The sequence below is a fragment of the Ahaetulla prasina genome, chromosome 4 (assembly GCF_028640845.1).
Source record: "Ahaetulla prasina isolate Xishuangbanna chromosome 4, ASM2864084v1, whole genome shotgun sequence".
In the NCBI taxonomy this organism is placed as follows: domain Eukaryota; kingdom Metazoa; phylum Chordata; class Lepidosauria; order Squamata; family Colubridae; genus Ahaetulla; species Ahaetulla prasina.
In genome coordinates, this window is record NC_080542.1 from 70,862,800 (window position 1) to 70,875,932 (window position 13,133).

At 41.6% G+C, this 13,133-nt stretch overlaps 1 protein-coding gene across 5 annotated transcripts in view; it reads left to right on the plus strand.

The window, feature by feature from the left end:
• Positions 1-13,133, plus strand: part of ELMO1 (engulfment and cell motility 1) — a 499,623-nt gene that overhangs the window by 228,993 nt on the left and 257,497 nt on the right. For all 5 annotated transcript variants that reach the window (XM_058179684.1, XM_058179685.1, XM_058179687.1 and 2 more), the window contains exons 10-13: positions 210-288; positions 869-919; positions 1,660-1,782; positions 11,502-11,633. In XM_058179684.1, coding sequence (XP_058035667.1) covers positions 210-288; positions 869-919; positions 1,660-1,782; positions 11,502-11,633 — 385 coding nt within the window. The remainder of the gene's footprint in view (positions 1-209; positions 289-868; positions 920-1,659; positions 1,783-11,501; positions 11,634-13,133) is intronic.

Here is a 13,133-nt window from a genome sequence, read left to right on the forward strand (position 1 = left end):
CATGTCGCAACTCCCCCCCCCTTTGCTAAAATGGAGGTGGGCATGGCCAGCACATGATGCATCCAGACCACAAGTTTGACATCGCTGCTCTAGAGCATATTGCAGTAGTCTAAATAATAAGTGGCCATAAGATCATGATCATGAGTTCCTGTAGCTCTAATTGAATATCATGTACTATTCTTACTGTTTTAAAATTGTATTCAATGCAGGGCTGATCAAGAAATTCAAACATATACCATTGCTGTGATAAATGCACTTTTCTTTAAAGCACCTGATGACAGGCGGCAGGTGAGTTTGTTTCTCTAATAATGTTGGTAAAGAATGAATTGCTATCATCCAATCACATCAGTGAAAAGAAAGCACAAATTGTTAGCTGCATGAATGAGACAATTGTAGCTTTATCTTTTTACAGGAAAGTTATGTTTTGGTGAAGTTGATACTCTCTATCATGAATTACAGATATATTTCATCTGTCAAGTATATACAGAATAGTTTATTTTCTTTTGGGCTGCCTTTTTTGTAAAACTTGTTGAAAAAATTAGCCTTTTCTTGGGAGATAGGGCAGGGAAGAGTCAGAAAGTTACCTATTTCCTTAAAAGCAAAGTAAGAAGTTATACATCATTCATATACTATATTATCAAGAAATAAAATGTTTGGCAGTACTGCTAAAGAGCCAAATGAAGCATATAACCTATAAAATATATGGATATCTTTGCCTTTAGTGACAAATGAGTTTTCCTAGTCCCCATACTATATATTCAGTAAGTGATTCCAGATGGTGTACATCATAATTTTGCAAATCTGTATTGCAAGATTATACGGTGTTCTTAAACTAAGTTATTCCTTTTTCTTTTTTTTTCAAAATCAGGAAATGGCAAATATTTTAGCACAGAAACAACTTCGGGGAATCATTTTACAAGTAAGTATTTTAGCTTTTTTAATTTTCTAAATTATATGTTATCCTTTTAACACATGCGTAATATTCTGGTGTTTAGAACCAGAACTGAATTAATTCACATTTCTCTGTTCAGCAGCACTGACAATGTTATAGCTTTGTGATCCTATCCAAATCCAGTTCACTAACATTATGTTTTGTTCTTTCAGTTGCTTGGTAATTTCTTTTTATTCATTTTATTTATTTATTATATATTCAGGCAGGGTAACTGGAGTTTTACTGAATTTAAGCAGGATTTATATATGATACAGTGAGTCACAAATTAGGCCTGTGCTACAAAGGAAGAGGGGAAAATGTTAAAGGAAAAAGAGGAGAAAAATGTTTAAAAGATCAGATAAAAGACAAAATTTATTAACAAATAATATACCATCAGAAATGTATTGATCTTCACATAACAAAAGTTTGTCCTGAATATTAATCCTTCATTTTGAAAGCATATTTTTAATCGGACACATTTTTTACAGATTATTTTGTCTCTTTGTAGGAACAAAGAGAAATTTACAACTTTCATTTTATATTAGGTACAGTAAAATTACATCAATAGCAAAATATCTAACAATCCAAGTTTCATCATATCAACCTGATTGCATTTCTGATATTTATTGTTTTTCTTTCCACTGTCAATAAAGTTGGATAGAATGTTGCTGATCAATACATTAGATGAAAGTTCTCCTGCTTCTTTTGCTCTTTCTTTTATTTTTCAGTATGTTATCAGAGCTCAAAGGGCCATTAATAATGAAATGGCACATCAACTTTATGTTTTGCAAGTACTCACCTTTAACTTACTGGAAGATAGAATGATGACTAAAATGGACCCTCAAGATCAGGTAAATAAACCACCTTGCTATGCTGCTGAAATGGGCAGTCCTCAGGAATTTGTGGCTGTCAAAGCATCCTTGGACCACAATAACAATTGTGGCTTTTCTTTTAGAATAGAATAGAATAGAATTCTTTATTGGCCAAGTGTGATTGGACACACAAGGAATTTGTCTTGGTGCATACGCTTTCAGTGTACATAAAAGAAAAGATACATTCGTCAAGAATTATAAGGTACAACACTTAATGATACTCATAGGGAACTAATAAACAATCAAATCATATTAGGAAAAGTCAATATAAATCCTAAGGATAGCAGCAACAAGGTTACAGTCATACAGTCATAAGTAGGAGGAGATAGGTGATAGGAATGATGTGAAGATTAATAATAGTGCAGATTTAGTAAATAGTTTAACAGTGTTGAAGGAATTATTTATTTAGCAGAGTGATGGCATTCAGGAAAAAACTGTTCTTGTGTCTACTTGTTCTGGTGTGCAGTCTCTATAGCGTCGTTTTGAGGGTAGGAGTTGAAACAGTTTATGTCCAGGATGTGAGGGGTCTGTAAATATTTTCACATCCCTCTTTTTGATTCGTGCAGTATACAGGTCCTCAATGGAAGGCAGGTTGGCAGCAATTGTTTTTTCTGCAGTTCTAATTATCCTCTGAAGTCTGTGTCTGTCTTGTTGGGTTGCAGAACCAAAGCAGACAGTTATAGAGGTGCAGATGACAGACTCAATAATTCCTCTGTAGAACTAGATCAGCAGCTCCTTGGGCAGTTTGAGCTTTCTGAGTTGGTGCAGAAAAAACATTCTTTGTTATGCTTTTTTGATGACATTTTTGATGTTAGGTGTCCATTTTTGATCTTGAGATATGGTAGAATCTAGAAATTTGAAGGTCTCTACTGTTGATACTGTGTTATTTTGTATTATAAGAGGTGATAGTATGGAAGGGTTTCTCCTAAAGTCCACCACCATTGCTATGGTTTTGAGTGTGTTCAGTTCCAGATTGTTCCCGTCGCACCAAGAGGCTAGTGGTTCAACCTCCTGTCTATATGCGGATTCATCATTGTCTCGAATGAGACCGATCACAATTGTGTCATCTGCGAACTTCAGTAGTTTAACAGATGGATTATTTGAGATGCAGTCATTGGTAAATAGAGAGAAGAGAAGTGGAGAGAATACACAGCCTTGTGGGCCCCCTGTGCTAATTGTACAGGTATCTGATGTGGTTCTGCTTAGCTTCACCTGCTGCTTCCTGTTAGAAAGATTATGATCCACTTACAAGTGTGTTCAGGTACCACTAGCTGCTTTAGCTTAGTTAGAAGAATGTCTGGAATGATAGTGTTGAATGCTGAATTAAAGTCGACAGAGAGGACCCTTGCGTAGGTCTTTGGAGATTCAAGATGTTGTAGGATGTAGTGCAGAGCCATATTAACAGCATCATCTGTTGATCTGTTTGCTCAGTATGTAAATTGCACAGGGTCTAACAGCGAATCTGTGATGATTTTCAAATGGGACAGCACTAGCCTTTCAAAGATTTTCATAATTACAGATGTTAGAGCAACTAGACTGTAGTCATTCAATTCCTTGATGGTGGGCTTCTTTGACACTGGGATGATAGTAGAGCATTTGAAGTAAGAAGGAACATAGCACATCTCTAACGATTTATTGAAGATTCAGGTGAAGATGTGGGTCAATTGGTCAGCATAGACTTTTAAGCAAGAAGGAGTTATCTTGTCTGGGCCTGGAGCTTTTCCTGGCTTTTGTCTGTGAAATAGATCTTGCACTTCCTTTTCAGTGATCGCTAGGGGTTGGGAACCCAATGGGTTGGGTAAATTGAAGGAGGTTTGGCTGTTGATGGTGTGTCTGAGATGCAGGTTGTGGAGATAGGTGGCTGTAGTTTCCTTTCAAACCTAGAGTAAAACACGTTCAGGTCATCTGCAGTTGTTGATTTCCTTCAGCCTGGGAAGGAGATTTGCCATAACCGGTGATATTTTAAAGAATTTTTCACATGTTTGCTGGCTCATTTGTTGAGAACTGATTCTATAGCTTTTCAGAGTAGCTTCTTTTTGCTGTTCTGATCTCCCTTTTAAATACATTTCTGGCCTGATTGTACAGCATTTTATCACTTTTTCTGTAGGCTTCCTCTTTGGAATGACATAGCTGCTTACGTTTAGCTGTGAACCAAGGTTTGTTGTTACTGTATATTCACAAGTTCCTGTTCGGCACACATAGGTCTTCACAGAAGCTGATATATGATGTTACAGTCTCTGTGCATTCATCTAAGTCTGCAGAGGTACTTTCAAAAACATTCCAATCAGTGCAGTCAAGGCAAGCTTGTAGCTTTAACTTTGCCTCCTCCATCCAGGTCTTTATTGATTTAATTGTTTAATTGTTTTAAATAAGGGTTTTTTAAGGGGGGGGAGGGATATGACGGGTGGGGGAGAAAACCCGTTGGGGAGGGAGCCAGTCCCCGGCCTTGGTCGCGGCATTATGACATCTGGTCTGAAGGCAGAGGGGGAGGGGTTCGTTTCAGGATTAGAGGGTCGTTCAATCTGTACGGTAAGTGGGAGAGGCAGATATGGCGGAGGGGGGGGGCGTATCGAGTGTTGGGAGCACGTGCTCGCTGTTTGAAAGCGATCACGTGCTCCAGCCCCTCAGTCCCTACCCGTTCCTCGGGCGGCCATGATCCTCAGAGCCTGGGTTTTCGATTGATGTTATGTAATGCTCGGTCCGTGGTTAATAAAGCTCCCCTGATTTGTGATCTTATTCAGGGGGAGTCCGCGGACCTTATGGGCATTACGGAGACCTGGTTGGGCCCAGAGGTGGGGGTCCCCCTTGTTGAGTTGTGCCCTCCAGGTTTCCGAGCATTCCATCAACCGAGGGCCCAAGGTAGGGGTGGGGGGGTGGCGGTTGTTATTAGGGAAGATCTAGAGCCTAGGGAGGCCACTGTTCCTCAGATTGCTGGTTGTGAATCCCTCTTTGTGAGGTGGGGTCATAGGAATCAGTTGGGCTTGTTGATCACGTACCTGGCTCCTTGCTACGTGACTACAGCCCTACCTGAGTTGCTGGAGGTACTTGCCGGGGTGGCAGTTGAGACCCCCAGACTTATAGTCATGGGGGATTTCAACTTGCCATTGACCGGCTTGTCATCGACTGCAGCTCGGGAGTTCCAGGCTTCCATGACGGCCTTGGACCTGATTCAAGTAAATGATGGCCCTACGCACATGGGGGGAGGCATGCTGGACCTACTTTATATCTCTGGACAGTGGTTAAATGATCTGGAATTAGATGATTTAGTAACAGAACCGGTGTCATGGTCAGATCATTTCCTCCTTTGCCTGGACTTCCAAACTGCCACCCACCACCGCAGGGAGACGGAGCCAATACGTTGGTTCCGTCCCAGGCGCCTGATGGACCCTGAGAGGTTCCTGACGGAGCTTGGGCCATTTCCTGAGGATCTGGCCCACGGCACTGCTGAAGAACTAGTTGCGGCCTGGGAATGGGGCTTTGGACCGTGTCGTGCCTTTGCGGCCTCTGACCCGGCGCAGATCTCGTCCGGCCCCTCGGTTCTCTGAGGGGCTGAGGGAGATGAAACGCCGGAGAAGACGCCTAGAGAGAGTACTTGGAGGTCCAGTCGTTCCGAAGCTGATCGGACACTAGTTAGGTCCTATTCTAGGGCCTACCTAGTGGCAATGAGGGAGGCGAGGCGTTCCTACGCTTCCACCCTCATTGCGTCGGCAGATAACCGCCCGGCCGCCCTGTTTCGGGTGACCCGCTCTCTCCTTCATCAGGAGGTGCGGGATGACCCTTTGCAGGGACGTGCCGAGGAGTTTAGTGGTTATCTATACGATAAAATCGCTCAGCTCCGGGATGGTCTGGACCGAAATTGGGATGATCCAAGCGAGAGGGAGGAGCACGTCTTGTCGAGTCTGTTTGGGATGAGTTTGATCTTGTGACTCCTGAGGACGTGGACAGGTTGTTGGGGAGGCTCCACGCCACCACATGTTTACTGGACCCGTGTCCTTCCTGGCTGGTGCTGGCCACTCAGGAGGTGACACGAGGCTGGCTCCAGGGCATCATCAACGCTAATTAGTTGGAAGGGGTTTTCCCTGCCGCCTTGAAAGAGGCGGTGGTAAGACCCCTCCTCAAGAAGCCTTCCCTGGACCCAGCTATTTTGGGTAATTATCGTCCGGTCTCCAACCTTCGCTTTGTTGCGAAGCTTGTAGAGAGTGCTGTGGCGTGGCAGCTGCCCCAGTACCTGGATGAAGCTGTCTATCTAGACCCGTTCCAGTCCAGCTTCCGACCCGGATACAGCACGGAGACAGCTTTCGTCGCGTTGGTGGATGATTTCTGGAGGGCCAGAGACAGGGGTTATTCCTCTGCCCTGGTCCTGTTAGATCTCTCAGCGGCTTTTGATACCATCGACCATGGTATCATGCTGCGTCGGTTGGGGGGATTGGGAGTGGGAGGCACCGTTTATCGGTGGTTCTCTTCCTATCTCTCTGACCGGTCGCAGATGGGTCGCAGGGTGGCAGAGGTGTGCCGCAAGTCGCCTCACTTGTGGGGTGCCGCAGAGGTCGATTCTCTCGCCCCTCCTGTTCAACATCTATATGAAGCCGCTGGGTGAGATCATCAGTGGCTTTGGGGTGAGATACCAGCTGTACGCTGACGACACTCAGCTGTACTTTTCCACCCCAGGCCAACCCAACGAAGCTGTTGAAGTGCTGTCCCGGTGTTTGGAAGCCGTACGGGTCTGGATGGGGAGGAACAGGCTCAAGCTTAATCCCTCCAAGACGGAGTGGCTGTGGATGCCGGCACCCCGATTCAGTCAGCTCCAGCCGCAGCTGACTGTTGGAGGCGAGTTATTGGCCCCAAAGGATAGGCTGCGCAACTTGGGTGTCCTCCTAGATTGACGGCTGTCATTCGAAGATCATTTGACGGCCGTCTCCAGGAGGGCCTTTCACCAGGTTCACCTGGTTCGTCAGTTGCGCCCCTTCCTTGATCGGGATGCCTTGTGCACGGTCACTCATGCGCTCGTTACCTCCTGCTTGGATTATTTTAATGCTCTCTACATGGGGCTCCCCTTGAGGTGCACCCGGAGGCTTCAGCTAGTTCAGAATGCAGCTGCGCGGGTGATAGAGGGAGCTTCACGCAGCTCCCACGTAACACCTCTTCTGCGCAGACTGCACTGGCTACCTGTGGTCTCCCGGGTGCACTTTAAGGTTTTGGTTACTACCTTTAAAGCGCTCCATGGCTTAGGGCCTGGGTACTTATGGGCCTGCTGTTACCTCATGCCTCCCACTGACCCGTACGCTCACACAGAGAGGGACTTCTCAGGGTGCTGTCCGCCAAGCCATGCTGGCGGCCCCCATGGGTAGATCCTTCTCTGTGGGGGCTCCTACCCTCTGGAACGAGCTTCCCCCGGGCTTACGCCAAATACCTGACCTTCGGACCTTCCGCCGCGAATTAAAAACATACTTATTTATTCGCGTGGGGCTGGCTTAAATTTTATTGGTTTTAAATTTTATTGGTTTTAAAGTTTTACTAGTAATTTTTTAGTGGGTTTTAGTTTTCATGTTCCAAAGTTTTAGGCCAATTTATGTAATAAGTTTTTTAATTTGTATTTTAATTGTATATTATATTGTTTGTTTTACCTGGCTGTACACCGCCCTGAGTCCTTCGGGAGAAGGGCGGTATAAAAATTGAATAAATAATAATAATAATAATAAGTTTTGTGGTTTTAAGTCTTTTCCTGTAAGCAGGTACAAGGTGAATCATGCAGTGATCAGAGTGTAAAGACCAATAACCATCTTTTAGCATTGTGTAGCAATAGTCTAAAGTATTCTTGCCTCTAGTGGGACAATTGAAATGTTAAAAGTATTTTGGTAGCTCTTTCCTTAAGTTTCCTTTGTTTAGATCTCCCGAAATAATGGCCAGTGAATGGCTTTTTTCTCTCATCACTAATGTTTGTAGCTCTCACTGTAGGAGGGGAAATTTGGAATATTTGATTTATTTAAAAGGCTATCTAGAGATGTGAATATTCAGAAAAGCTGCAGAGACTCTATATGCTCATAACTATCTTTGAGAACAGACCTCAAATTTAAACAATGAGACATCCCCACTCCAAGATCGCACCACCAAAGGCTGCCTCGGTGAAATGCTTTCTAATGGTTTCTTTACTTTTAATTATTCTCTGCGACTTACTACGAATTTTATATTCACAAGACCATCTGCTACGAATTAAGCAACATTTCTTTAAGGAGCAGCTTTCTGTGATCTCAATCCCCCACCCCCCAGTCTTTACAAATTGCAGAATCATCAGGTAAAAAGAAGGGAAGAGGCTTATGCTTATATATCAACAACAGCTGGCCTCAGGATATAACTATAATATATAAATTCTGTGATGAAAACTTAGAGTCTTTACTTATCAACTGTAAACTATTTTACTGTCCATCCTCATTTTACTGTCTTCATTTTTACTAATTTCTACTAATTATTGTCCTCATTTCTACTCATTGTTCTTTATGTCCCTCCACAAGCCTGTGTAAACAAGGCATTACGAACTCTAGCTGACCAGATTATGGAGGCTGAAGCCAAATACCCTGATTCACTGGCCATTATTTTGGGGATCTAAACAAAGCAAACTTAAGGAAAGAGCTACCAAAATACTTTCAGCATGTCAATTGTCTCATTAGAGGCAAGAATACTTTAGACCAGTGGTAGTCAACCTGGTCCCTACCGCCCACCCGCCCATATGGGTGTTCCAGCTTTCATGGTGGGCAGTAGGGGTTTTGTCTGATAGTGAAGCACTTTCCTTTTTTTTAATTGAATTGACTTTTTTAAAAAAATTAATAGCATTATTTAAAAACATTTTCATTAGATTTTCATAAAATTCCCCATGACAATTTAAATTTTTGAAAATATACTCTTTGTATCGCCTGCACATAAATTTAGTTCATGTTACATAAGTGAAGCTAATGGTGCTATAGTGTGACCGCAAACAAAAGAGCCACATCCAGAATAGCTCACGCATCTTCCCCCACGTACCCAGCTGTAACAGACAAGCAGAGCTGGTAGCTGGCGCCCCCCTCAAACCCAATCCACGATGCACAAGAGGCATGTGCAGATGACGATACATGGCGCGTTACTGTGGAACTGGTGGGTGGTTAGAAAATTTTACTACTAACAGAGATACAAAAGTGGGTGGTAGGTATAAAAAGGTTCACTACCCCTGCTTTAGACCATTGCTACATGACACGATACTATAGAGCTCTGCACACTAGACACAAGAACAGTTTTTCCCAAAACGCCATCACTCTGCTAAACAAATAATTCCTTCAACACTGTCAAACTAGTTATTAAGTCTGCATTATTATTAATCTTCTCATCATTCCTATCACCCATCTCCTCCCACTTATGACTATATGACTGTAACCTTGTTGCTGGTGTCCTTAAGATTTACTTACTTATTTGTTCCCTATGACTATCATTAATTGTTATAATTCTTGATGAATGTATCTTTTAAGTACGCTGAGAGCAGGGGTGAAATGCTCCCTGTTCAGACCAAATCGCCTGATCCGGTAGCGATGGCGGCGGGCAGTTCGGTGAACTGGTATCAAAAACCCCTGCCCCACCCCATGCCCAGCTGAGCCGCACTATCATCAGAAGTTGTTGTTGTTGTTTTTTACTTTTAAAAGCATTTTTCTTCGGCTGAAGAACTGCTTTTAAAAGTTTTTTTAAAAAGCCGGATGATTGCATGGCTCAGTTGAGATCTCAATGCCTTTTAAAAGTATTTTTTCTACAACCTCTTCGGCTGAAGAGGTTGTAGAAAAAAATATTTTTAAAAGCTCCTCTGCAAATCCCAGCTGAGTTGCCTGATCATCAGAGCTTTTCTTTTCTTTTAAAGGCAAAAAAGGTGCTTTTAAAAGAAAAGCTTCTGATGATAAGGCAACTCAGCTGGGATTTTTTTATTTTTTTATTTTTATACCGCCCTTCTCCCGAAGGACTCAGGGCGGTGCACAGCCGGAGATAAAATACAAAATATGTACAATTAAAACAAATTAAAACATAGCAAAATTACAAAAACGGCTAATAATTAAAATTAAATTTAAAATATTTAAGAATATTAATAAAACCCCAATTTAAAATCAAACTATTATGCCAGTCCCGCTTGAGTAAATAAGTATGTTTTTAGCTCACGACAGAAGGTCCGAAGATCAGGCACTTGACGTAGGCCGGGGGGAGTTCATTCCAGAGCGTCGATGCTCCCACAGAGAAGGCCCTACCCCTGGGGGCCGCCAGCCTACACTGTTTGGCAGACGGCACCCTGAGGAGACCCTCTCTATGAGAGCGTACGGGTCGGTGGGAGGCATAGGGTAACAGCAGGCGGTCTCGTAAGTACCCGGGTCCTAAGCCATGGAGCGCTTTAAAGGTGGTAACCAAAATCTTGAAGCGCACCCGAAAGACCACAGGAAGCCAGTGCAGACTACGGAGCAGTGGTGTTACGTGGGAGCCACGAGCGGCTCCCATTACTACTCGCGCAGCTGCATTCTGGACTAACTGCAGCCTCCGGGTGCACCTCAAGGGCAGCCCCATGTAGAGAGCATTGCAGTAATCCAACCGAGACGTAACCAGAGCGTGAGTGACTGTGCATAAGGCATCCCGGTCAAGGAAGGGACGCAACTGGTGGACCAAGCGGACTTGGTAAAAGGCCCTCCTGGAGACGGCCGCCAGATGTTCATCAAAGGAGCCTTTTAAAAGCATTTTTTCTACAACCTCTTCGGCCGAAGCGGTTGTAAAAAATGCTTTTAAAAGCCTCTGAGAATCAGGCAACTCAGCTGGGATTTAATGCTTTTAAAAGTAAAAAAAAAAAAGTTGGCCATGCCCACCTAGTCACATAACCCCTTCCCACCAGCCACGCCCACAGAACCAATAGCAAGCAAATTTTACATTTCACCACTGACCGAGAGCATATGCACCAAGACAAATTCCTTGTGTGTCCAATCATATTTGGCCAATAAAGAATTCTGTCTGTCTGTCTGTCTGTCTATCTATTGGACAGGATTCTTGTTTAGACAAAGAGCTATCATTGATTTCTTTATTCTTTGCAGTAAATCTACTTTCTCAACTTTCTTATACCTATTTGTGAATGGAGAATATAGAAAGAAGCCTTAAAAAGGGAATTTGTGCAGCAAGAGACACTATATGAGTTACAGAAGCTTAAGACACCCATTTTACTTTTAAAAAATCTTTTAGCTATTTATAAAATCAGGCAATTTTCCAGGTTTGCTTTCCAAATAAAAAAATACGATAAGCTCCTATCACCACCTGGAAAATGACATTGAATTAAAAAGAGTCCCCTGACTGAAGTATATAGTGTTTCTATAGTGTGTATAGAATTGATGATCATTATAATATAGCTTCCCTATTCTGGTATTCTGAAGAAGATATTTTGAATTTCTATCATTCAAAATGGTCATTGGTGAGGTGATCATAGTTTGAAGGAATCATCAGGATTAGGTTGATTGTTTTTAAAGCTATTTCATCTAAGCAGAAATATTTAGTTTTCATGAGATGTATAATATATAATTGCAAATATTATATCTTATTGAATAACATTCAATTATATTAAGGAAAACTAATGATGTTACTTTTATCCAAAACTACTTGCTTTGAAATATGATTATTTTGAAGATTTTGATTTAAAAATCTCTTTAAAAACCCATCAGGCCCAGAGGGACATCATATTTGAACTTCGAAGAATTGCTTTCGATGTTGAATCTGAACCCAATAGCAATAGTGGTAATATTGAGAAGCGTAAATCCATGTATACCCGTGATTACAAAAAACTTGGCTTTATCGTAAGTATTCTTGTTTCATCATATTAGCATTCTAATCAGTTTTGTTTTAGTGATAATATGTTGTAACTTAGACAATGTTCACATTCAGTCCAGATTCTTGACTATTTCCTTTTTTCACTCATTTTTTCTGAGCTATTACTTGTGGAATGTGTAAGGATGGACTAAAGCTATCCTTTATTTTTCTGGAAATGTTCGCAACAGGATATCTATCAAAATTCTAAGTATTTCATGCATCTTTGATTTTAAGAAAGGGGTATGTTAGTATGATCAGAAGGCCTGCTCAAAGATATATGCTACTCATTTTTTCATTGGTGACTGCCCCATTATTTAATCTCTCATTCAGATATATTGCACATTGTTTATAACTCATCCTCGATAATATTTCCCAATGGAAGATTATCTAATTATAAACAGAAGTTAACAGTAAATTCCAAATCAAATCTGTTCAATTACAATATTCTGTCTAGGTCAGCCTAACTAACTTTTTTTCATAGTATTGTTTATATCAAGGGACTCCTTGTTTACAGGCTGCATGTAGCCCTCTGGGTCATTTTGGGTGACCTAGAACTGTCATAATTAGGGTCATAGTTGATCTTGCCATCACTCCAGAATCCTGAAAATCTGGGTTCATTATGGAGTAGAAGAAATATTAAGTGATATTTTAAAGCTCATTATGATCTCATTTATTTGAATAAGGTCTTAGTAGTTCTCCAGGTTCTGTGTTTTTGACATATGGTATGTGTAAAAATTACTGACCCATTAAGTCAAATATCAAGTGTTTCTTCCCAATAACTATTCTTATATACAGCACAAACCTCATGCTTATACGGTCAAATCTCTATTTATTTTCTGAGGCAATTCTTGTGTTTATTTATTTATTTTATTTATTTGTCACAACAGTATAGATAAGCATAAGCATGAAATAACTATACGATATATACGCATAAATATAATCATAAGTATGTAATAACTATATGAAATTGGATACAATCAAAGGGAACATTAGGACAGGAATGGTAAGCACGTTGTGCTCTTATGCACACCCCTTACAGACCTCTTAGGAATGGGGTGAGGTCAATAGTAGATAGTTTTTGGTTAAAGCTTTGGGGATTTTGGGAAGAGACCACAGAGTCTGGTAGTGCATTCCAGGCATTAACAACTCTGTTACTGAAGTCATATTTTCTGCAATCAAGACTGGAGCGGTTCACATTAAGCTTAAATCTATTGTGTGCTCATGTATTGTTGCGATTGAAGTCTTCAACAGGAAGGACATTGTAACAGATGATTCTATGAGTTAAACTCAGGTCATGTCGAAGGCGGCGGAGTTCTAAATTTTCTAAACCCAGGATTTCAAGTCTGGTGGCATAAGGTATTTTGTTGTAATCAGAGAAGTGGAGAACTCTTCTTGTAAAATATTTCTTGACACGCTCAATTGTATTAATGTCCAAAATGAGGTATGGGTTCCAGACAGGCAAACTGTATTCAAGAATTGGTCTAGCA